General features: G+C 38.8%; 1 protein-coding gene across 4 annotated transcripts in view; it reads left to right on the forward strand.

The window, feature by feature from the left end:
• Window positions 1-630: 630 nt before the first annotated feature.
• Window positions 631-25203, forward strand: part of si:dkey-106n21.1 (solute carrier family 23 member 2) — a 69011-nt gene continuing 44438 nt past the window's right edge. For 2 of the 4 annotated variants that reach the window (XM_039809467.1, XM_039809466.1), the window contains exons 1-4: window positions 633-946; window positions 11321-11473; window positions 22958-23115; window positions 24468-24651. In XM_039809467.1, the coding sequence (XP_039665401.1) occupies window positions 875-946; window positions 11321-11473; window positions 22958-23115; window positions 24468-24651 (567 nt within the window). In that variant the 5' untranslated portion in view covers window positions 633-874. Of the gene's footprint in view, window positions 947-11320; window positions 11474-22957; window positions 23116-24467; window positions 24652-25203 lie in introns of all 4 variants that reach the window. The other 2 variants (XM_039809465.1, XM_039809468.1) reach the window with 2 other exon arrangements.

Here is a 25203-nt window from a genome sequence, read left to right on the forward strand (position 1 = left end):
TCAGTCAGCGCTCAGGCTCTGAGATGACGTTATCTTCTGCTTAGAAGTGGTGAACTTACAGCTCACAGCAACTTAATGCAATATAGTCTCTGTCTTTCTTTATGTATCTAGTGTCTGCAAAACATGTTGTTAGCGTAGTGTAAGATATTTTATTGATTTGCCTTTTAGTGTAATGCTCTCAGTGAATTAAAACTTGGACTTTTATTGTGATGGGTAAAAACGGAAAAAGTAAAGCTGTAGCGTTATGCACTGTCGTGCAAGTGTGTTGGCCATCTTGGTTCACACTGGTTAAGATTACAGAGCCCCCGTCTTTTTATTTTATTAACCTTGGCTACAGTAGTCAGCACGCATAAGCTCAGAGGGCTAACTTGGCTTGTTTACTTTATTATGTGAATTTCTTTGTCACCTGCCAAACACCGTTCAAAATTCTGGCAGTTCAATAAAGCGTTGCTTGATACTGAGTACTTGGAAAAAAAGGAACGTATCAAATCCAACACCAGAGGTTAATCTACTGAAACTCAATGACTCTTAAGTCACAAAATGTGTGAACTACAAACTTTTGATAAAAGAAGAACTTCTTAATGAGTATGACAAACTAAAGATTCATGTGACAAACGTGCTTGTCTCCTCTCATAGGATCCATCATCACAGCAGCAGGCGCATGACTGTTAAGTCAGAGTAACTACAGTACTGAGCCACTCTCTTTCTCACTGTGATACCCGGTTTCCCTGGTGACGTGAGGCGGTCGTTGATGTTGTCCTATTAGGTCTGCGATCAGTCAGAGTTTTACTCCCACCGTGTTTGATCGTTGATCTGTGTGGAGTCCACTTCAGACCAGAAACAACTATACGCCACCTTGCCTCATTTTATCAGAATGCGTCTCAGTACAGAGGAGAAAATTGAGCTGGGACTCAAGGACCTGGGGACAGTCAACCATGCATTTGGGGTAAGTGTAATGTCATATTAATTCTCTCTTCAGTTTAGTTTTGAGACAGCCACAAAATTAAACACTGTGTGAGGGTTTGAGATAAAACAAAGTCACATACTAATCTAAGAGCTAAATGTAAGCCACTGTGGAATGTGAAATGACCAAAGTGTGAATGTGTTCCACAAAAGACGATACTTGTGCAGTGAAATCAATTGCATGGTTTCAAAGTATGTGGCAAATATCAGTCTTGAATGTAGTCGAGACGGATCAAAAAGCTCTGAGTTTAAACTAGAAGTGCTCTTTAATTAAACATCAACGAAGAAACAGAAACGCATATTAAAGCGGGAATGTTTTGTTTGTTTGTGAGGTTGCAAGGTCTGGCTGCATGGGGTGTGCAAGTGTACACAGCTGAGCCCAGCATTGATGTTTCCCATTTTTTTGTCCCAAGCCGAATTTACTGAAGAATTTAGAAAAATGGGAACACCAAACAAACAGCACAGCTTCAACTGCAGATGGGTGAACACGTCAGTAGTCAACATCTGCAAAATAATACAAGCAAGGAACGAGGCCTCATTTATTATTATTATGCTTATTATACTACCTGACACTATACAAAAGCCCAACGAGAGACTTCTACCATACAATGATTTCAGAGATGTTAAACTAGGATTTATACATTTAATAAATCAATCAATCGAGCTTGCTGACTTTGGCATCCAGATTAAGTTTTCATTACTGTTTAGGCTTTGAGCATGTAGATATATTTCACAAGGACCTCTTTCGAACTTTGGGCCCTACTTTTTTTTCCTTCTTTTTAATCAGTTGTAGTTACATTTCTACGAAACTGCTAAGGGGACATGGGGGAGAAAAACTTATGGGTGAAAGGAAGATAAATACTTTTGGTTTCTCCTGAGAAACGTTTGCACTTTCTCACAAACCTTTTCAGGTTGAGGGGGAAAAAAGTGAATGTACTTCCGGGTCAAATCGGCACCATAGAATAGAATTAGAAACCCTAGTGCCATATATTAATATCTGTTAGATACAGAACATGTATATGTGCTAAATACCATATTTAGTGGCTTTTTAAGATTTTTTACATTTCTATTTAGAGCTAAAAACATATACCATGTGAGAAATAATGATAGTGGATAATTGATTCAAAATAAACTGGAAGCCGATGCAATAACAATTTCAGCAAATGCAATAATCATGTTTTTATTGGATGCTTTCATTTGATGTTATTACTTAAGGTTTTAATGAACTGATTTCTTAAATGTCATATACTGTATAAACCTGGATTGTAATTCTGGATTGTACATTGACAAGTCTTTCATACACAGTACACCTGGTACAGAATGTCTTTTCTACCAAGGCTACAGTTAGGACTCACCAGTGCAAAGCAATGGAATGGGATAGCAAATGTGTTTAAGGCATTTTTCTTGTCGTTAGTACAAGTGAGCTTTTGTTTGTCAGTGCAGCTTTGAGTTCAGTGAAAGCCAAATTAGCGTTTCAGGTATCAACACAGGATAGAAGCTAAACTCCAAAAACAAAGGCTGGCTTCACGCGAAACAAAGCTTCCAACTCTCAGCGTGACTCACATCTCTCATTCATTTTTGGTGGACTTTAGTAGCCTCTGGATATTGGAACACTGCCATGGTACAGTAACTCTGACCCATGATCTCCTCACTGGTGATTGTTTTTACTCACTGTAAATGATTCTGGATGTAAGTAACACAACTGGCAAACATTTTACATGTTTATACAAAACTGTGCTAGAAGTAGTAGCTATAGTGGTATACAGTATTTTGTTGCAAACTAAATTAATTAAAAGAAAGCGATGCATTTATGGACAGGGAAGTAAACATTAGCCATTATGCTTACAAAATGTTGTCACCCCCAAAAAACTAAAATGAATGGCAAACAAGTAGCAGTATTTAAAATAGGGCAAGAACATGTCTTACACTGGATAGTAGTTGGTGTTATTGAATATGGCAAGTACTGTATGTATGTTTGTTGCATGGATGTTTGTAATAGAGTGTGGAAATCAAACAAACTCACCTGCTTGTCTGCCAGTCACACAGAGAGAGAGGGTCACAAAAATAACAGCTCTGTTTGCTTGACTTGTAACACAGGTATTAAGCCTTTAGTTGAAGTTAAGTAAGATGTAGAGCATTTTTCAAAACTTTAAAATTCAGTTTCAAATGGAAAAAACTACTGTCCCCCCTTGGAAATAACTAGGTATAGTTCCCCCCTTTTCCCTTTCATTTTTGTATTTAAATATGCAGATGACATTGCTGTGTTGCTTTGCAAAATTATTTTATTCTACCAGAACTTTATAGTTCATGCTGTGACCAGTGTTTCCCCTATTTTCAGTCCCTCCAGGATTTCGCAATGTCGAGATCGCAACAATTCACACAAATTCAACCAATCACAATGAATTTGGTGCGACTCGCAATCACTGTAACTTTTCCGCAAATATGACCAATAACCGGAGTTTCCCGCTACTTCAACCAATCCCAGCAGTCACACGTGCCAGACTTTGTATCAGTATGTGACTCTGAGAGCCACTGACCAAGCGGGAGTGAGAACGCATTGACGTACACACGTACGTCACCAAATTAATTTCCTTGTTTCTGATATGAAGACGAGACGTGTGTGACTCAAACACCTCACATTTACCAACAAAACATACAGCGAAAGACCTGTATACATTTTAACATCAATGTACGCTGTAACGTTTTTTTACTCTAAAGACGCTGAAAGCTGCTGTTTCAATCCTGTTGGCTCTCTGCAGCGGGCGGGGGTGGGGCTGCTGCTCAGTTACCCCCGCGACTGAAGCACACACAAACACACATGGTGGATGCAGGAAAAAACGGAGATGAGACGTACAGGATGACCTAAATTGAGGACAGCTACGCTCGTTATTGTAAGTGCAATGATAGGTTAAAGTCCAATAAGTACTTTATCAAACTGTCCACCAGCCATTTACATATTATACCAACATTTGCAGCATCCTGATCCTTTTTGATAAGGTTATTATGAAAACTCAGAGTAGTTTTATTCTCCCCAAAACAAGTTTCCTTTTTATTTTTAAAGAACTATACAAAAAAAAATCTCAACTTTTTTTTTGCAACTTCCACTGTCTCTTGCAACTTCATTGCAACAAAAATACAAAAGACATCACAACTTTTATCGAATTTTTTTACAAAAGCTCCCGCGAAAGCAGGCATTTTGGGCCGCAACAATCTCAAAAAAAGGCTGTGAAATCTGAGTTCCGACCAGCACAGGTGATCACTAAAATCACATTGAAAAGACAAGTGTAACCACGGCCTCTGGCCTCTGACAATCAGTCATCCGTAAACTAAAACACTTGTCTTCCTGCTGCATCACAGCATCATTGAACCAGTTCTTTAGTATTCTTCAGTATGCTTTACAGTCACTGACTAAAAGGATCTCTTGAAAATCATCCATGCAGCCCGCAAACTAATCTTCCCACGCTCAATTTATTTAGTCACAGCTGTGACGTGGAAGGACCACATCTCGGCACATGATGCTGTGCACTAAATATTCACACTGGTCAGCATCGGTGATGATTAACCACACGTTAAGTGCCATCAGTTTCTATCTATTCAGGTACTAGTACTCCACTTGAGTGATTTCTTTGGATGACTTTAATTTTGCTTCATTTTAGAGGAAAATAGTGTTGTGATTGGTGTTGTGCTTTTTGATCATAATGTTTATATCTGCTTGTAGCATTATTAACATGTTATAGTTATGTTTAGGCACAGAACCAAGGTTAAGTTTAGGGAAAGATAGGGGGTCAGGCCTATTGTGTGTTAGAGTTAGGGCTATTGTGATCTAGAGGTCTATTGTCGTCTTGGCTTTATATTAAAAAGGTCAATTGTGACCTTAAGCAAAAGTTTACTGCAACTACAATCCTTCCATAACTCGTAACCAAAGTCCTGTTGTTACCTAAACCTAACCACCGACAGGACTCGGGACGGGAAGCCCGGTCCCTGCTGGCAAAGTCCTGCACTCATCACACTCACCATCCACCATAGCCACCTAGAGTATATCAGATCTCCATCTGGACCATTACAATACACTTTTAAACTGTTAGTTCTCCACAGAAAGGATTTAGTTTTGATATTGCCTTACATTTTTACTGCTAATACCTGTGTTCTTTTACTTGAGTGTGATTTTGAATACAAAGCTTTTACATGAATTTTGTGTATTTTTCATTTTCATTCACCCAAATCTCTCTCTCTCTCTCTCTCTCTCTCTCTCTCTCTCTCTCTCTCTCTCTCTCTCTCTCTCTCTCTCTCTCTCTCTCTCTCTCTCTCACACGCGCGCACACACACGCACACACACACACAACAAACACATTTCCCTCCTTAATGGTATGTTGCCATGCAGATAGTTCTTTATTTTAAGTATTTTTGGGCATTTTTGCCTTTTTAAGTTGATATAGCACAGTAGAGCTATGACAGGACATGAGGAAAGAGAGAGGGGGGGATGGCATGCGACAAATGTGGTTACTGGAATGCAGTTGGAAAACCACTAGATGGAAGCAAATGGCCATGTAATCACTGAAGCAAGCATCTGTGTACACTACCTGCGGAGAACTTTGTGACCTGAGAGTAAATCAAAGACGGAGAGGAAATGTGGTGCAGATGGGTCCGCATTTGCATGGTCTGTGGCCATCATGTGTGGGAGACAGATGCAACGGTGGGATGCGTAATACAAGTTGTTTTCTCTTGTTTGAAGTGCTGACTGAATGTCAGACTCACCCTCTGAGACACCGCAGGTTTCAGAGCGATTGTTGCAGTATGTGGCATGTGGCTTTGTTCCTTGTCTTGGGACCTTGGTGTGGAATATCCTTAGATTCGCTAGTGTCTGGATTTTCTCTTGTGTGCTGGCTCTAGTGTGTAATATTTGAGACATACAGTGAGAAGAATGAATATAATATATAAAAAATCTATCATAGAGGAAAATTTTACCTGTGGTTTCTGGTGTTATTATAGGTAATATCAACATTGTTTTCATTGTTAAAAGTAGTTTAAAAACGGTTATATTTATAGTTTTTAACTGTAGTGCTCTGTGAATTGAGAAACAATGTTACTGGTGATGGGTTTTAAAAACTATTTTGAGGTTTCATACTGAAATATTGATGTAATATATTTGGTGTTAACACGTAGACTTAATAAATCCTAAATTGGGCTCATAGTATACAGGACAGAAACGTAACCAATCAGTTTCTTTATGTTGTTTCATTGAGGGTTCGAATTGAGTTTGGGGTGAGGGGTTTAGTTATGTCGTCATAATAGAGAGAAGTTCAACCTTTCCCATAGTTCCCAGGCTATTTTCGAAAATCAGAAGTTGGTCAAAATTAAAGCCATGATGTACTTTATCTTCTTCTATGAATGAATAATAAAAAAGTTTAATTATTAATTCCCCCTCATTATGATTTGGGATGTACAAACCCTTTGGAAACGGATCTGTCTAATGTGGACAGTGTTAAAATGGGACTGACCTCTTTGCATTTAAATACAGCTCATGGGTCACATTGGGCGTCCCATAACCTACTGTTTTTGCATAGAAAATATATGTTTCTGAAGTCAGAAGGTTTATGGTACCAATTATATGGTAACGAGCAAACCGGGCATACTTACACTTCAATCACATCCTCAATGGTGTTTGTAAAATCCCACAGGAAGCTGATCTTTCCCATGTGGCTTTTTTAAGAGGGAGTTGACCTCTTTGTCTTTGAAGACCGCCCCTGGTCTCACATATATCGGGTGGCAGAATCACTCTGTCTTCGTAGTCGTTAATACAAGTCACGCTCACATCTGCCATTATTAGCTATCACTTTTTACCAAAAGATGCCAAAGAAAATCCCATAAAACCCTGAACAGAACAGGATGCCTATGCATCACAGGGACATAGACAACTTCCTGCCGATGACTGAGAAATAACTAAGTTTTAAAAGTAGCTACAGATGTGAAAATAGGTAAGGAGAGAATGGGAACAGACTGGAAAAAAAATCATTACAGCACAAAAAACATCAAATTCATTAATTTTCTTTATATGACAATGGTAGTGATATTATTTAGTTCCTTATTTGAAACCTAAAAAATTATAAGATACCCGAGTTCAGTGGCACCAAAGTATTGTATACATTCAACCCAGTATGACTGAAATCTGCGTAAACTCTGTTTTATTTACAGCAAGTGTTATTTACATAAACTTCTGGTGTACTTACAAACTTTCCAATCCATCGTTTTATGAGTGCATAACCTATATATACTAGTGTAGACCTTTGGTATCATTTCGGGCATTATTAGTGGGGTCATTTAAGAGATACAAACGTGGGTCCATTAGCCCCGCGCTAAGCTATTCAGCGGCTAACGCTACTCTACGCTAACTCGCCCAATATTAGACCCAGGTGAAAAAAGCTTCTGGGGGGTGTTTGGCTCGAGGTCATGGTGCAAAGGACCCTAGGGTGAATTACTCCGAACCATCACTTTAACACAATGATTTGAATGGCAAAGAAAAAGTTATTTCAGTATTTGTAAGAGTATAATAAGGTGAATCTAGCAAAGGATAATGACTTTGCCTCTAAAAACATGAAAAGGTGAAGGAGTTACATGTCACATAATTTATCTTATTTAGTCGACACTTAGCTGTAAAATACCTTAAATCCCCACCGCACACATTTAAAGCGTCCTTGGGTCTTTCGAAAAGTACAGAACCTCTGGCGCTCTTGGCGTCATAAATAAGGGCACAGAGGTCCAGTCTTCAGTATTTCTTTTTTATTTGTTAGATGTTATGTTGCTGTGCTTTGTACACTGTGGAAATGTGAAAGTTGGACACCATTACTGTTGTTGGACTTCTAGCCCACTTGTATTCCCCTCCCCCTTACTGCACTGTATGTCGATGTTCTCTCAAATATTGTTAAATTCCTTGCTGTAAAAACAGTTGACCTCGGGGGACAAAATACAGGTGACAGTTGTTAAACCTAAATACAACTGAGTGGGTACACACGCTCATCCCTTCATCAAAGGTTTACTTTTCATGCTACTGATAGCTGCTGCATAAGGTTTAGGAAATTGATAGCTGCCATTTTATTAATCTGTAGAACTACAAGTTGGTGCTTTTATTTATGTATAACATTTGTCAGTCTAATTGGGACGTATTCCCCTTCATACTAACCATCTGACCTACTCTATCTGTCTTTGCATTGTGGGAAAAAAGAACAGAACCTTCAGTGGTACATACCTGAAGAGTAGAGGAGCACACTTGATATCCATTTTTCTCACATTTATATGAGTTGTCTTGTCCTTCATCTTAACAAAATGATTTGAATGGCAAAGAAAACGTGTATTTCCTGGAGAAATATCCTTTTTAAGTAGAAGTAGTGAAGAAATACATATGATCTCCGGTTTCAAGGTTATTTCAGTATTTGTAAGAGTATAATAAGGTGAATCTAGCAAAGGATAATGACTTTGCCTCTAAAAACATGAACAGTGAGGGAGTTACATGTCACATAATTTATCTTATTTTGTCGACATGTAGCTGTAAAATACCTTAAATCCCCACCGCACACATTTAAAGCGTCCTTGGGTCTTTCGAAAAGTGTTTTAAAATTCAAGTTGTAATTATGGGAACAGAACTTCTGGCGCTCTTGGCGTCATAAATAAGGGCACAGAGGTCCAGTCTTCAGTATTTTTTTTTTTTATTTGTTAGATGTTATGTTGCTGTGCTTTGTACACTGTGGAAATGTGAGAGTTGGACACCATTACTGTTGTTGGACTTCTAGCCCACTTGTATTCCCCTCCCCCTTACTGCACTGTATGTCGATGTTCTCTCAAATATTGTTAAATTCCTTGCTGTAAAAACAGTTGACCTCGGGGGACAAAATACAGGTGACAGTTGTTAAACCTAAATACAACTGAGTGGGTACACACGCTCATCCCTTCAACAAAGGTTTACTTTTCATGCTACTGATAGCTGCTGCATAAGGTTTAGGAAATTGATAGCTGCCATTTTATTAATCTGTAGAATTACAAGTTGGTGTTGGGACAAGTTGATTTTCCACAATGACCATGAGATATTATAGAATACAGCCACTTTCTTGTTGAACTATACAACAGGTTTAGAGCCCTTAAACGGAAACATATACATGGACATTATATACTGTATGTTTATTAAAAAATGCAATACCTTATTTCTAGTCAGTGTTTCTCATTTCACCATTTGATTTCTAATTATTCCCCACCTTATTTTAGTTTTTATATACTCACAAAGTACTTTAATCTGCTTACCTTGCTTTTCACACACACCTACACCTCTGCTCTCTGCTGAGATGGGGGAGTGCATGCATGTGCGTGGTAGCAGCTATATACAGCGTGCTAACCTCGACAATCAAGATTTCAGAACGGATCTCTGTGGCGCATACGCCTGGTGTGGCAGCTACTGTTTGTTAGCTTGAAAGCATTTTATATTTCATATCCAGCAATACATGCAGGGCCGTAGTACTCAAGCCGCTTTTTTGTTGTCTCGGACTCGGCCATTGGACTCGCCAAATACTGTAGTTGGTCTTGACCGAGTCCAGCACTATATGCTTTTGTTCTAAAGTAACTTCCTCCTTTAAAACAAAACCAGTGATGAAACGTGCTCATTCAGAAAACAGGTATTAGTTTAATTCAGAATCCATCTACAACAGGCATTGAGAGTGGTCGCCTGGTGTACGCCTGGCTGCATCACATACCTCAATCATCAGGTATCAGTCATTTTCATTTTGGCCACAGACACAATGTCAGCGATCACTTTGTACTGAATTCTTCAGGAAGTAATGAGTTCCAGAATGGGAACATTTCAATTATATATTTTAAGTTAATAATATGGCCTAATTTGATCCTATAGTGTGTTACTCTGCACTACACTGATTATTACCAATCATAAAGCAAAATGATCATCTTAAAATACAAGATATACTGTCTCTCTCGTCACATAAATTATAAACAGGTAAGTAAGTGGTCTTAAAGAGGATTCTTTTTTTCTGTCTCGTTACTGACTGTATATCTTGACTTGGACTCAAACTATTTTGGACTCGGTCTTGACTTGGACCTGAACCTCTTTGGACTTGGTCTTGACTAGTCCTGGCCTTGGACTCGACAATGGTGGACTTGATTACAGCCCTGCCCCTTTGCGCCAACATATAGAGTGGGCCAGTTTCCCCTGGTGTTTTACATTTTTATAATAAAAGTGCATGTGAAACAAACTAAGGTGAAAGATGCTACAACCACATAAAAATAGAAGCTTAAATCAAGGTGCTTGGCAGATGTGTCTTCTAAGAGTGAATGTGTTTTTTACATGTGACATGAAACACCGTCTGCAAACCATTACCTTACAAGCATTACATTGAATTGATTAAAGTTAATGCAAATATGTAACATTCATTTTTTATTATTATTTTCCAACCCTGTAGAACAACATGTCATACACATACCTGCACGCACACATACCAAACTACCCGTGTAATTAATACAATGCAGAAATATCTACTTTCTCTCACTTTCTCTCTGTAAGCACTTACAGCAGTCCCAGTGGCTACAAACAGTTTTCCTATTTAAGTTTAACAATGAATAAAAATGGAAGCCACTGGAGCTATAGGCTACTGCATGTTATATGATCTCAAAACGTTGTCTCTTTATGTTTTTATTAACCGCTTTGAATGTAAATCCAACCACTCTCAGCAAGTTGGACCAAACTCAGTTCCCCCTCATCACAGCCACACATCTTAATTTAACACAATAACAGGGATATTGGGATTTTTGAAGTTGACAGTGATTTAATGACATTGTTGCACTATTTCCCTTCACTCCCTCTTTAAAATAAACACATTCAAGTTTCTCTTTAAAAACATTAAAATTGGCTGTAGCGCCCGAGCACTTTAGTTTTAAGCACCTTCATCATCAGCATCTAGATGGAATTTGGGTTGGTATGTTGTTCACCCCACCTGTCCCCCAATATCGCCCACATGGATGTTTCGCACGTCATTGCTCACATTAACTCTATTGCGTATGGTCTGTATTTATGTTTGTCATCTGAGCTCAATTAACGGCTCCAAATTACAGTGAAGGCAAAAGAATGTCTCTGAACTACCCTTAGTTTTAAAGACAAAGAAAAAAAAAAAACATTATGAAACCTTTGGCCCTGTGAGAGTCCCTGGTATGCTCACAACAACAGTGATTCGTTTAAGGTATGTTTGGTGTTCAAATAGTTTGGGTGGAATTCGTAAGAAGATATTGGTTTTTTATTTGATGTTACATGGATAGATAAAATTGCTGAATTAATGACTTGTTTCCCTTTGCTTTCCTTCTCTTCAAGGACAAAGACAGTGATGAACCGCCACAGCTGACTGTTGACATTGGGGAAACACACACGGAGGCCCTGGGGGAGACTGTGGACAAACGTGCAGATTTGGTTTACTCCCTCAATGACAGGCCGCCGTGGTACCTCTGCATACTGCTCGGTTTCCAGGTAAATTAATCCCATGGCTTGTTTTTCGGTTCAGTTTGATAGTATTAGTTTAAGAAGCCCTCCTATTATCCTCCATGAAATGAATATTGCTGCAGAAATCCTTCTTCAAAGCTGAATTATTTCATTTTTAACAGAAGAGTACACGAACAAATTGACAAACACAAGCTGGCTGCTAACGTGCCTGCCTTTTAGTGCTGGACACGTGTACAGTGGGCTTATCAAGGCTTGTTTGCTGAAATACCTTTCTGCTGCTGCTGGAAACGAGGTTGATGAGAGTAACGTGACTGGACTAGAGCTTCAAAGATCAATCGATTAGTTGTCAACTGTTAAATTAATTGCCAACTATTTTGATAATCGATTAATCGGTTTCAGTAATAAAAAAAAAAAAAAGAATCTCTGATTCCAGCTTCTTAAATGTGAATATTTTCACATTAAGTTTATTCACTCCTCTTTAACAGTAAACTGAATATCTTTGAGTTGTGAATAAAACAACAAGACATTTGAACACTGATCGACATTTTTCACCATTTGTTTGACATTTTATAGACCAATAACGCATTAATTAAGTAATTAAATATTCTACAGATTAATTGACAATAAAAATGATTTTTAGTTGCAGCCCTCGACTGGACCATACAGTAAATGTTACAAAATTTGTGGAACTTCAAACGTTACATTTGTAGGTAAACATTGCGTTAATGTGTCCAGCTCGGCTGAGAACGGAGAAATGTCTTTGCCTTTCCTACCGTGTATTATATTAAACATTACCTGTAGTAATTATTCATAATAATCTGACACACAAAAGAAATTCCCCATATAGCCTATTTAATGGACTGTCCATCCTCTTGAAGTGATGAGAAATGTAGGTTTTTTTCCTCCATATTCTCCTGAATATAGGATAGAAGACAGTCGATGAGGATAACTACCCAATGATTATTGCTTTCATTATATTTCATATCACAAGACATCTGTTCTCCTGTAACTTTCGGCAGCAAAAGAAAAGAAGCAGTGATGATATGATCTCTGCTGTAGTCTCACGTCACCACCGGTATTGCGGTGATGTGGTTATCGTCACAGCCCTAGGCTAAACAACACACAACGGAAACGCAAGAACACAGTGTCTTGGGGTGTGTGGTGCTTTTTAACAATTTTTGTAAAATTGATCATGTCTTTGTATTCCAGCGGGTAGTATGAAACAAGTTGACCGACCGCTGTGATAATTATAACCATTGGTTGCTTAGTGTCTTGTTTTCTCCAATGTTTTGTTATTATTTATGTGGTTTTCTTTGAAGGAAACATTAAGTCAACTCACAATTTGTAACACATCAAAGGTAAAAACTATAGCCTCGTACCCTTGAGGGAGACATTTAACAGTGATTTAATACATCCTTTGCATGTTGTTCATTATGGCATCATCATCTTGTTGTTTTGTAGCTAGCCGTGATATGATACCTGGCATTGTGTAGAATGGTGGGCTCCACTACAAGACTAACAGATTTAAAACACAAAAATGGAAGAAGAAAAAAAACGTTACATTTGGTTTAAAATAAGTATGTGTATCTTAATTTGTGAGTCACATGTACATCATTTGCGAATATGATGTACATGTACAGTATATTGAGCCAAAAAAACTATTTGAAATAAATATTTTTACATACTAAATTATTCTGCTACCTTATGGTAAATGGTTCCATGTGTTAAGCAACAATATATTATTGTCAAGTTAGTGTAATTATCAGACTGCGAGCTATGCCTGTGGCATTTCTCAAATTTCCAATCCTATTTCATCAACCGCGCTTTTTTTCCCCAGCATGTAGAGGCTGGTCCTTTTTTGGACAAAGATAAGATGTTGGATGGGATTTTTTTTCACCATCTGCTTTAAACCAAAAAAGAAAAAAGGAATTATGAATTACTTAGCTTTGTTCATCCTGGAAGAACAGCACCCTCTTCCTGCTTTGTGCCCTAAAAGCCATCCATTTCAGTGGCTCTCAAGTGTAAAATTTAGAGTAACTCAGTCCTGTTCTCAGCACAACAATGTGCTAATGAAGTGTCAAGTTATGTGGTCAATCGTATTAGGATGTTTAAACACTGCTTATTATACAGTACAGTAGTTAAAACATTTCACAGTACTTCACATTTTTATGTGAACATGTTACACCCCTTTGTAAACAGCATTAGGTCCATAATCCACAGGGATTAGATTTCGACATTAATCCTGACATCCTGTGATCCAGCAGTTGTCAACATGTGACGATGATTTAGACTCATGAAACTCACGTTGGAGGACAAAACTTGTTTCAGAGTTCTTACCCGCAATTTCCACCAACTGCAGAACGTCTGCGGATCCGCTCCAGAATGGCGACGGAGTCATTAGCTTTCCATTAAAGTCAATGTGTGCATTTCCACTGACTGCAGAACAGCTGCAGAACGGCTGCGTTCCGACTCCGTCCCAGCTGATACGCAGAGCTTCTATTTTTGACGGACGCCGGAGAGCTCCGCAGCAATTCAGCGCAGGGCAGATAGTGCGGGACAGGAAGTCGAGCTCAGAAACAAAATAAATAATCCGGTTAATTTTCAAAATAAAATACACCGTGCTCACGGCGGATCATATTTCCCTGCACTACACCTTGAAAACGTCATAATGGATGGAAACAAACTGTTGTTGGTTTTGTGGTTCTGTTCATAGAAACTACATCCTTTTATATCGCACGATCATACGTGCATTTGCGAGATCTCGTGGGTCCTCGTGACTTCAGCTGTCAGTCATGGCCGCAGCCGTTCCACAACAAATCCAGACCTGGTGGGTACTGAAGGACGGTGGAGCACGGAGCCGGTCCGCAGCCGTTCTGCAGTTGGTGGAAATTGCAGATTAGTTGTTATAGGCAGACATCCCAGATGAGGGAAGGGGCTCTCCACAGAAAAATGAAAGATTTAGACAATATTTATAATATACAGGGTAATATACAGACAAAATGGACATGATTAAAGGTCTTGCTTGAGTCTACATAAAAAAACAAAAAACAGAAGGTCAGGAGTTTGATGAGTTTAAGCAGCCATAACATTTGAACCATGTAATAAAATTAGTCACAAGGAAGCCCTGCAAATAACGGATAAACGTTGAAGAGTTGGTCATGAATCAGCAATCTAGAATTTTTTAGAGTGTAATAGAGAGGAAAAAGAGATAGCAAAGATGATGTAAAGTGAGGTGAAAGTGACCATTAAAGCAACAAGTTTGAGATTATCAAGACACGGTGGCTTTATCTGTTGTCAATACTGCAGGTAAACTGAATGGCGTTACCCCCAAAAAAACATCGGCTAAAACCTTACACTTAATTTGTTTTATTTTATTTCTGTGTCATGCCAAACACTTGGCCCATCCCATGTGGGATTACAAGACATCACAACCCTATTTAACAGACATCTTCTGGTCGCTTATTCAAATCATTTGGAGAAATACATGAATACAAATATATATATACAAACAAGAAATCATCATCTACAAATCATCTCAGTAAAGAGCTTTTTTTCTCTTCTCCCAGGCTTTCTCAAGATAACTAATTTATATGTTTCACATATGAACACAACATATGTTGCAGCCATAGCTGTATAAAAAGATTGCAGCACAGTGTTTCCATTTCAGCTCAACGTGAGAGTCTTGACTGAGTTTTGGTATCATTTATGGCCGCACTGCTTTCTCTCCCCTCCGTTGATCTAATCCACAAACAGTTCAGAAGGCTCTATTGTCAATAAAGTGCAAATAAAAAATAAAAAAGTTTGCAGACAATGCCGGGAGCAGACGCTTCGCAGTACAGCGGTCTAGCCAAGAGGGTAAGCTTCGCTTCAGAACTCGAACCTCCTCTGGCACCATTTTGATGCTACAAAAAGATCACCTCCCGTTAGCATTCCACTTTTGACGTCACTTTGACAGCGAATAACTTTACATCTGAAGCGTTTAAGGACTCCATTTGTCCATTGTTTATTTCTAAAGAAACACGACAATGTATAAAAGGCTCCATTACCTTGTATCTCACATTATGGCTCCGTAGCAGACGGTTTTGTAAAAATAGGCTAACGATTGTGTCACATAGTAGAGGAATTACCGTATAGTACAGGAGAAGTGTTCAGGCAGTTTCGACTTACATGAGCTGTTTAGGTTTAATTACTAATGTTAACTAGCCTTTTAGTTAGCAATAATTAGCCTGTGCCCATGTTATCTCCTTACATATACCTACGCTCTCCATCTCTGTAAGATTGGGAATGATTGAGATTTCTCTTGGCACAGCTACCAGAAGACTTTTAGACATTTGCGTCATCTCTCTCAGTTGGAGGCTGCGCAGTAACGCTCAGCGCTCACTGGAAAAATGCTTCTAATATCCTTCACTGGTCTCCGTCCAGAGGAACGGGATCTGTTGGTCCATTCTTACATACTGTCTATGGGTCTAGCAGCTGAGCAGACAGAGAGCAGAGAGGGCGACTCAACAGTCCGCTAACTTGTTGCACTCTCTACCAATATAAGATGTGTTTTTTGTCGGGATTAAGCTATAAGCAGAAGGAAACTCTGCTAGCTGCTAGATTAATGTGCAGTGGTAAACACTGCAGCATTAACATTAATGTGTCCACCTCGGCTGAGAACGGAGAAATGTCTTTGCCTTTCCTACCGTGTATTATATTAAACGTTACCTGTAGAAATTATTCATAATAATCTGACACACAAAAGAAATTCCCCATATAGCCTATTTAATGGACTGTCCATCCTCTTGAAGTGACGAGAAATGTAGGTTTTTTTCCTCCATAATCTCCTGAATATAGGATAGAAGACAGTCGATGAGGATAACTACCCAATGATTATTGCTTTCATTATATTTCATATCACAAGACATCTGTTCTCCTGTAACTTTCGGCAGCAAAAGAAAAGAAGCAGTGATGATATGATCTCTGCTGTAGTCTCACGTCACCACCGGTATTGCGGTGATGTGGTTATCGTCACAGCCCTAGGCTAAACAACACACAACGGAAACGCAAGAACACAGTGTCTTGGGGTGTGTGGTGCTTTTTAACAATTTTTGTAAAATTGATCATGTCTTTGTATTCCAGCGGGTAGTATGAAACAAGTTGACCGACCGCTGTGATAATTATAACCATTGGTTGCTTAGTGTCTTGTTTTCTCCAATGTTTTGTTATTATTTATGTGGTTTTCTTTGAAGGAAACATTAAGTCAACTCACAATTTTTAACACATCAAAGGTAAAAACTATAGCCTCGTACCCTTGAGGGACACATTTAACAGTGATTTAATACATCCTTTGCATGTTGTTCATTATGGCATAATTTCTGTACGCAGTTACCTCTTGTTTTAGTGCAAAGATTTGTCTTGTTGTTTTGTAGCTTGCCGTGCGATATGATATCTGGCATTGTGTAGAATGGTGGGCTCCACTACAAGTTCAAGACTAACAGATTTAAAACACAAAAATGGAAGAAGAAAACCAAAAAACAAGAAGAGAAGTTTAGTAAAAAAGTATTTTTCCCCCAGTTAGACCCATTACTTTTACAGCTGCAACAACTTCTTTTTCTAACAAGGATCATTACTTTTCCCCAGCTTTTAAATTTTTAGACCCCATTGCATCTTACAATGATTTTTTGATCATAAACTACATCCATTTCTGACCATGTACGCAGTTATGAAAGCTTGTTTTTTTTTTTTTCTTACAAAATATATGTATTATATTTGAAGATTGATGAACAAGCAGAAATGCCAAAACTATTCTGGGTCAGGTTTCTCAAATGTAATTACAGTATGTGCTGTTTTTTTTTAGTTTTCTAAGACAGTAAACTTCTTTGGTGTTTAGACTGTTGGACGTCATGGACTCCAAACATTTAGTAACATGATGCCACTGTATCTAATAGAGAAGTATATTACTGGGGCTGCCTTGCTGGTTTAGTGATAAGGCTCAACTGAAAGTTTTTTTGGGCTGATACATCTTTTTGGACAGCCACAAGCCAAATTAGCAAGCCCTTACTGTAGTATCTCCATGGCCTTGCCAAATAGTTTTCTTGCTCTTGGGTGAATTACTGGAATTGTTTGGTCTTTGCAAATTATAGAGTGTGGTCTAGACCTACTCTATGTGTAAAGTGTCTTGAGGTAACTCTTGTTATGATTTCATACAATACGATTGAATTGAATTGAATTGTTTTTGTTGTTGGTATGAAGTCTTGTCTTGGTTATAGGGATTTGTATTTTTGTGGAAAAGAAGACAAATGACACAACTGAAACCATGATAGATGAAAGCAATGACCAGTTTAGGGTCTATAAACAAAGCTTTGTGCCGGATGAAGATCTTTCATTGGCCACTTTAAAGTCTCTTTCATAAGGGGAAGAGTAGTTGAGCTATACATTCCCAGGTGGATGGCATGCTGTAAATTCCCAGGGTGACTAAAAACAAAGTCAAAAGACCACATGTGTCCATGTTATCAGGGTCACCTCAGACTCACAAAAGCCTGCACTTTGTATTTATCACATTATTAAATAGCATACAAATCTGCAGGATGTTTTGACCGTTCACTAGCCACCGCATCTGAATGTTGAAGGGTACGTCACCGGGGGTTATCAGGTTGTCTCCTCCTTGCATTTCATTTTATTTAGACCCTCATTCTTTGAGAAGGCATAGGAGTAGTTCTTTCCAGCATCTGCCCCCCCTTTAACCTTTATCTACACAATCTCACACCCACACCTACTGGCAGAGACTGTTCCACTTTATACCCCTGAAGAAATTCCGGGTATCCTCTCAAATACTGAGGAATTTCTACTCCTTCCAGAGCGTCCTGCCTATGGGTATTTACATAAGGCGTCGCAAGAAAAAGGCTAGGAGAATCATTACAGATTCCACACCACCCGGGTAACATCCTTTTCTCCCTGTTGAGGTCAGGACAAAGGTACCGGATACACCAGGCCAGCACTCAGAGGCTCAGGAGGAGCCTCTACCGTGAGGCTCCTAGGATCCCAAATAAGGGCACTGCCTATGACTGCCCCCCTCCTCCCATCATACACACATACAACACGTATGTATTAGTAGTAGTTTTTATTGCATAAATTGAAGGAACTATATTATATTGCACACACCTAAAGGATTATTAGGAACACCATACTAATACTGTGTTTGACCCTATCTTATCAATATGGGCCAAACGTTTCTAAAGAATGCTTCCAGCACCTTGTTGAATCAATGACACAAAGAATTAAGGCAGTTCTGAAGGCGAAAGGGATCCCCCCACACCATTACACCACCACCACCAGCAGCCTGCACAGTGGTAACAAGGCATGACGGATCCATGTTCTCATTCTATTTACGCCAAATTCTGACTCTACCATCTGAATGTCTCAACAGAAATCGAGACTCATCAGACCAGGCAACATTTTTACAGTCTTCAACTGTCCCATTTTGGTGAGCTCGTGCAAATTGTAGCCTCATTTTCCTATTTTTAATGAGTGGTACCCGGTGGGGTCTTCTGCTGGTGCAGCCCATCCGCCTCAAGGTTGTGTGTGTTGTGGCTTCACAAATGCTTTGCTGCATACTTCGGTTGTAACGAGTGGTTATTTGAGTCAAAGTTGATCTTCTATCAGCTTGAATCACTTGGCCCATTCTCCTCTGACTTCTAGCATCAACAAGGCATTTTTCACCCCCAGGACTGCAGCATCCTGGATGTTTTTCCTTTTTCAGACCATTCTTTGTAAACCCTAGAAATGGTTGTGCGTGAAAATCCCAGTAAATGAGCAGATAGTGAAATACTCAGACCAGCTGATCTGGCACCAACAACCATGCCACGCTCAAAGTTGCTTAGATCACCTTTCTTTCCCATTCTGACATTCAGTTTGGATTTCAGGAGATTGTCTAGACCTGGACCACACCCCTAAATGCATTGAAGCAGCTGCCATGTGATTGGTTGATTAGATAATTTCATGAACGTGAAATTTAACAGGTGTTCCTAATAATCCTTTAGGTGAGTGTATATTTAATATGATTCAATATGATTTCACATGTGTGTGGCACTCAAACCCCAAACCCATTAGTAACCCCTACTCAAGATGGACATTTAAAAGCAGGTCAAACAAGTATATAGTTTCACTTTTTATAAAACCCAAATAATTTCCTGAAACATCTGGACATTGTAGCTTATAGCAAAACGTTACTCAAAATTTACAGGATTAAATATTGCATTTGTCAGGGACTTTTTTGTGTGATGGATTAATAAAAATGTTGTGTTTTATTGAGCATTCCAGTATGTACCTGTATGTGGGATTTACTCAAGTAAACTACAACTGCCATGTTCATTGTAAAGACGGGACATGTCAACCTGTGCAATAGTGTGGCTCAGTGCTGTGTTTTTCAATACAGTTTGGTTTATTTATTGTCATCACATAATTTCCGTATTAGATAGTTATACATATTTGAAATGGTCTCCTGGAGCATGTTAAGATATATATTGTGATCTATTCAAACATATTAAGTACTTTTGGTGTCATAACATTAACAAGGAAAGCAATCGGTGCATGGTCACAGCCACCAAGAGAAGATCAAAAATATATTTTAGGTTAAGATTTTGTGTCTGTCAAATTCAGATGGTTATACATTTACTGTTGATGACATGAGACCTTTTAAGCAGCCTTCTTCCCAAAGAAGATCTCCCAGTTTCCTTTCATCAAACTGTCAACAAGCATCTCCCTCTGACCTATGGGAGTTGTAGGTTTGAAAAAGACCCCCATAAATCTGGAAATGGCCTATTAACATCTGCCTTAAATTTTTTTTCCTTTATCTTTTGGATCAATGAAATCTCAACCACCACCACCACCCCCACCCCCCTCAACAGACACATGCACACACATGGTTAGAGTGTGTTGACTATGGAAGTATGTTGACGAGAAAAGATCTTTAGAGTTGAAAACTGAGCGCTATTCTGCTATTCTGAGTCTGCTCCTTCAGTTTTCTCCAGTTCTACTGGCAACTGAGCCCTTGGGATTGCAAGAGGTCACTTGCCATAACATGAAACTAAGACAGCCACTATGATATCGAGCTAGTAACTATTTCTAAAGTAGTTAACTTTGGTTTTGGTTTCCTAAACTAAACGAAACCTTGAGAGATGGCACACAAGAAAACGTTTATGTATAATTTTTTAATTGTCCTTTTTAACAGTTTTCTAATGTTGGGTATACACCACGTGAGAATCAAGCCAATTTAGGGCTTGATTCCCCCCTCCTGATAATAGTCAGAAAAACCCAAATTTGTTTATGCTTTTACAGATTATCTTGCCAGATTCTCCTGTTGTGCGAGGTACGTTAAGAGTGTTTTTTACATCCCTGATCTGCTCGGAAGTCCATCCTGGCCACAGCAATTTCAAATCGCAAATATTAAACATGTTCAATATTTACGTATGTGGGAAACTTAGCGATCTCCCCCAGAAGCCCAGCCCGGACAGCGCGGCTAGATGTCACCATGTTTGCATACTCTAAAGTTACATTGGCACGAGTTTTGAAATTCGGGACTCTGGGTGCTTGTTAATGGAATCTGTTTGTGTGTGCTGTGCTGTTCTGGCCAAATCGTTAGTCACCCCACACACTATAGGAACAAAACTGTTAAATCTTTCATTGCATGTCGTTATGTCCTTCACATTTTCAACATCTGTTAAGATTTAAAAAATCTTTTAGTGTGGGCCAGGCATACACTAAGGCACTGGATCAGACCACACTAATAGTTGTATTGTGTGTCGTTTTAGAAGGCAATGATAAACGACTTGTTCAGCTGTTAAAGGTGGAGAACACCCACACAATGTGATCTGGCATTGAGCTGATGTGCCAGGTACAGTATTATCACAGCTTTCCAAGCTACTGCTGAGCTACACAGGGTGGCCTCTTTCCTCCTAATCTGAACTAAAACAACACTGACATAGGGGTACGCGGCTGCTTAGTGGTTAAGACACATGTAATATAATTGCAGCATCCAAAGTTTGGTTCCGTCCTTGGACCTTTGTTGCGTGTCATTACAAATCAGTAGGGCTGAAACGATTCCTCGAATTACTAAAAATCCTTGATGCAAAATGATTTGCCTCGAAGCTTCATTTAATCAATGTTACCAACGTTGTATCGCTCACGGTGTTTCCGCACGGATGATTATGACTGTCGCACACCGACACAACCGGTGCAGATTACAAAATGAAGAAAGAAAGCGTAAATAGCAAGGGGCTAAGAGAAGAGACAAGCTGGAGAAAACTACAGAAAGTGTCCAAAGTTTGGAATCAGTTCAGACGTAATTAAAACTAAAACTCTGTACAGTGTGTCTACTGCTAAATCAAACTAGCTTACCACAATAATAGCACGACATCAGTGCTTTAGCACTTCAACAGAAAACATTTAGTCTAACTTAAATCATCCATTCCACGACGCAGACCCAACAAAAGTAAATCACAGAGTCGTATGGACGATGAAACTACACCAAACACAACAACTACAAAAACAAAGAAAAGAAAATACGTAGTGGTGACCACGATCTGATCTAAAGAGCTGACGCGTTGACTATCCCTTTGGAAAAACAACTGATTGTTGCGCGCCATTTTCTCTCACTCTCTCTCTTCACGGAGAAACAGCTGATCAACGATCTACTAGCATAAGTGTAACAGAGCTGTGTAGCATTGTAATTAAATATATAAATAAAATAGGTTATAGGTTAGAGTATAACTAATATTTACATATAGGCCTATATACAGTCTCAGGTTGAAAATTGTAGTTCTGAAAGTTAAGTTGCACAACTTAAGGTAATGTTTATGTATGTTTAATGTATGCCTTAGTTTGAGGTTGTTATTGCACTTCAGAAAATGTTTTCTTTAAAAACAATGTAATATGGCACTTAAATGCACTTAATGTTTAGTTTTTTGAGAGATGATATTGTAAGCAATACAAATGTTGCTTTTTCTGAAAATTAAACCAAACTAAAGTATATTATTGCTCTTCAATAAAACAAAAGTATTTCTTATCCGATTACTCGATTAATCGATGGAATAATCGGTAGAATACTCGATTACTAAAATAATTGATAGCTGCAGCCGTACAAATCAGTTTTCTATATCCACTGAAAATACACTGTGCCAAAGGTAAGCATTTTGGCATTTTGATAATTTCAGCTGTGTGGTCTTTTTGCTGCAGACTTCTGAGTCTTAATTTGTATTATTCTATATTTTATAAAATAAACTTTATTTAGTAATTTATTATTTATCAAGATATATATTAGATATATATCAGCAATTATGAAGGGCTTTTAGCATCTAACTTTTTCCACCATTCCTTGCAATTTAGTAAGCAATACAAATAAATGTTTTGGTTTAAAGAAACAAATACTTCCTATTTAGAATTGAGGCCAGCTAAATTCAGAGGAAACCAGAAAGACAGGATTAATTGGTTCAAAGCGTCACCAAATTGATCCACTTTTTTCTTCATCCGCAGCATTACATCCTCGCATTCGGGGGCATCATAGCAGTCCCACTGATCCTGGCCGAGCCCCTCTGCATAAAGGACAACAACATTGCCAAAAGCCAGCTGATCTCCACCATATTCTTTGTGTCGGGACTATGTACACTGCTGCAGACAACTGTCGGTATCAGGTAACTCCCACTTATTGTCTCACAGCACCAGTAAACCGTGAAGTACGAGGCCACACAGAGATATTGACATGTACTTAAGAAGTTACACAAGTTATTGTAACCCTCTGTGAAATTATAGTTATTGGTGTGTGTGTGTGTGTATATATGTGTGTGTGTGTGTGTATTCAAATTTGAAGTAGTGCAGTAGTGCAGTGAAGTAGTCAGTCAGGCAGCTACAAAGTGAGAGAATGCCCTGGTTAAGAATGTTCCCAAGACGAAGTGAACTCCAGCATATTTACCTTTTTCCACACATTTTGCCCTGAATGTTTTACACCTCTATTGATGAGGACAAGGAAGTATTTAAATCTTAATTTATTGAGAATTACATGACAGTATGCTTCTTTCCTCCAACACTTTCCCTACATACTGTATATACACTGCCTCCTTGCAATGGTCCTGTGATGGTTTCACAATCTTCATGCCCAGCCAAAGCAGCGCTGAGCTGTATTTGCAACAGCCTGAAGCTCAGCTCAGCTCAGACAGAGGCCCCTGTGGTGGTTAACGTGGAGTTAACCAGTGAGTCACACCACCACCGGGCTCTACGTGACTCTAAGAGTGGAAATGAGATTTACCCTTCAGGATTAGTTCTAAAGTTTTCCTTATGATCTCCAAAGTTTACGCGGCTTAATTTGTGGCTTTCCTTTCATAATCCTGGGAATCCTGAAATCCTGGGAGCTGTTTGGAAAATCCTTCTAAAACCGAGGCATCAATCTCTATGCCTTACCACAGTGCAGCTGCCTCCCACACATACAGTACAGTACAATAGAGCACAGGGCTCAACACAAACTTTCCTGCCCCCACTGGTGTAACAGTAGGCCAAATAGCTAATGCTTTTGTTTGAGTTCTCCACCTACACATTTTGGCAAAAGCTTAAAGGGACAAAAGTGGGATCCCACACTTTGACATTGAATAATAAGTAAGTCAATTTTTATTTTTCAAACCTGTGGAATGAATGGCTTTGTGAAACAAGGGAATATAAGGATAACAACTCAAATGGGAAATGGGTTTCCATTTAGTTTTAAACAACTTCTTGCAAAGTTTAAGTTGAACATGTACAGCCAACTCAGATTCAGTTTTCAGAAGTTTCTAAAACTAATATATTAAGAAATTCTGCCACTGGGTAACATAATATGAACATTTTGAGCTGGTTTGAACGTAGGTACCTTATGTAAGCACTGTTTGTGAAGTTCTTGCTGAGATAATCTTTCTTTAAATAATCAAAATTTGTCATGGGATTTTTTTTCAGTTTATCCTGGCCTAATTCGGTCCATCGACCTATGACCTCTCAACCCCGTCACCTTACTGACTTGCAGGTTACCGATCCTCCAGGGAGGGACATTCAGTTTTATCACTCCGACCCTAGCCATTCTCGCTCTACCGAAGTGGCAGTGTCCAGCCCCAAAAGAATCTGTCATGCTGTCCGTGCAGCTGCAGAACAGCACCAGCCCTCAGCAAATGGAAAATTCTGATGAGGTCTGGATGTCACGAATGCGTGAGGTATGTAAAATATTCACTTGAGCCAGAAGATGATTATCAGTAACTTAAGTGCTTCTGCAGGGAATCCAATCGTTCACCTTAGCAGCGCTAACAGATTTAAGAGGAACGAAGACCTGTATCATTTAGACACACCTTAATGTTGGCTTGACAATAGAAACAGTTAAATGGTTACATTGTAACATCCTTATCTTGGTGCATCCAGAAAACTCTCACAAAATGTACTAATTTAAGAGATTTGCATGCCAACATTAGCAAGTACTAAAGTCAAGACTTGATTACAGTAAATGTTCAGTACAGTGTTTTTGTCATAAACTATGGGAGCACATGAGAATTAACTTTATGTTTTATTGCAAAATAATGTATTTTTTTCTTTGAAGGGAAAAAAGCATGTGAAATTGTCGAAAAAGCTAAAGACCTGAAAAAATGGTAAGACAGGACCCGTGAAGTGTGTTTAAATGCAATAATGCGTGAAACAAATGTCCCAAGGTGAAACAACTTGCCTAAAAAATTTATTTATTTTTAAACATGGAAAAGTAGATAAATACACAAAAA

The sequence above is a fragment of the Perca fluviatilis genome, chromosome 8, assembly GCF_010015445.1.
Source record: "Perca fluviatilis chromosome 8, GENO_Pfluv_1.0, whole genome shotgun sequence".
In the NCBI taxonomy this organism is placed as follows: domain Eukaryota; kingdom Metazoa; phylum Chordata; class Actinopteri; order Perciformes; family Percidae; genus Perca; species Perca fluviatilis.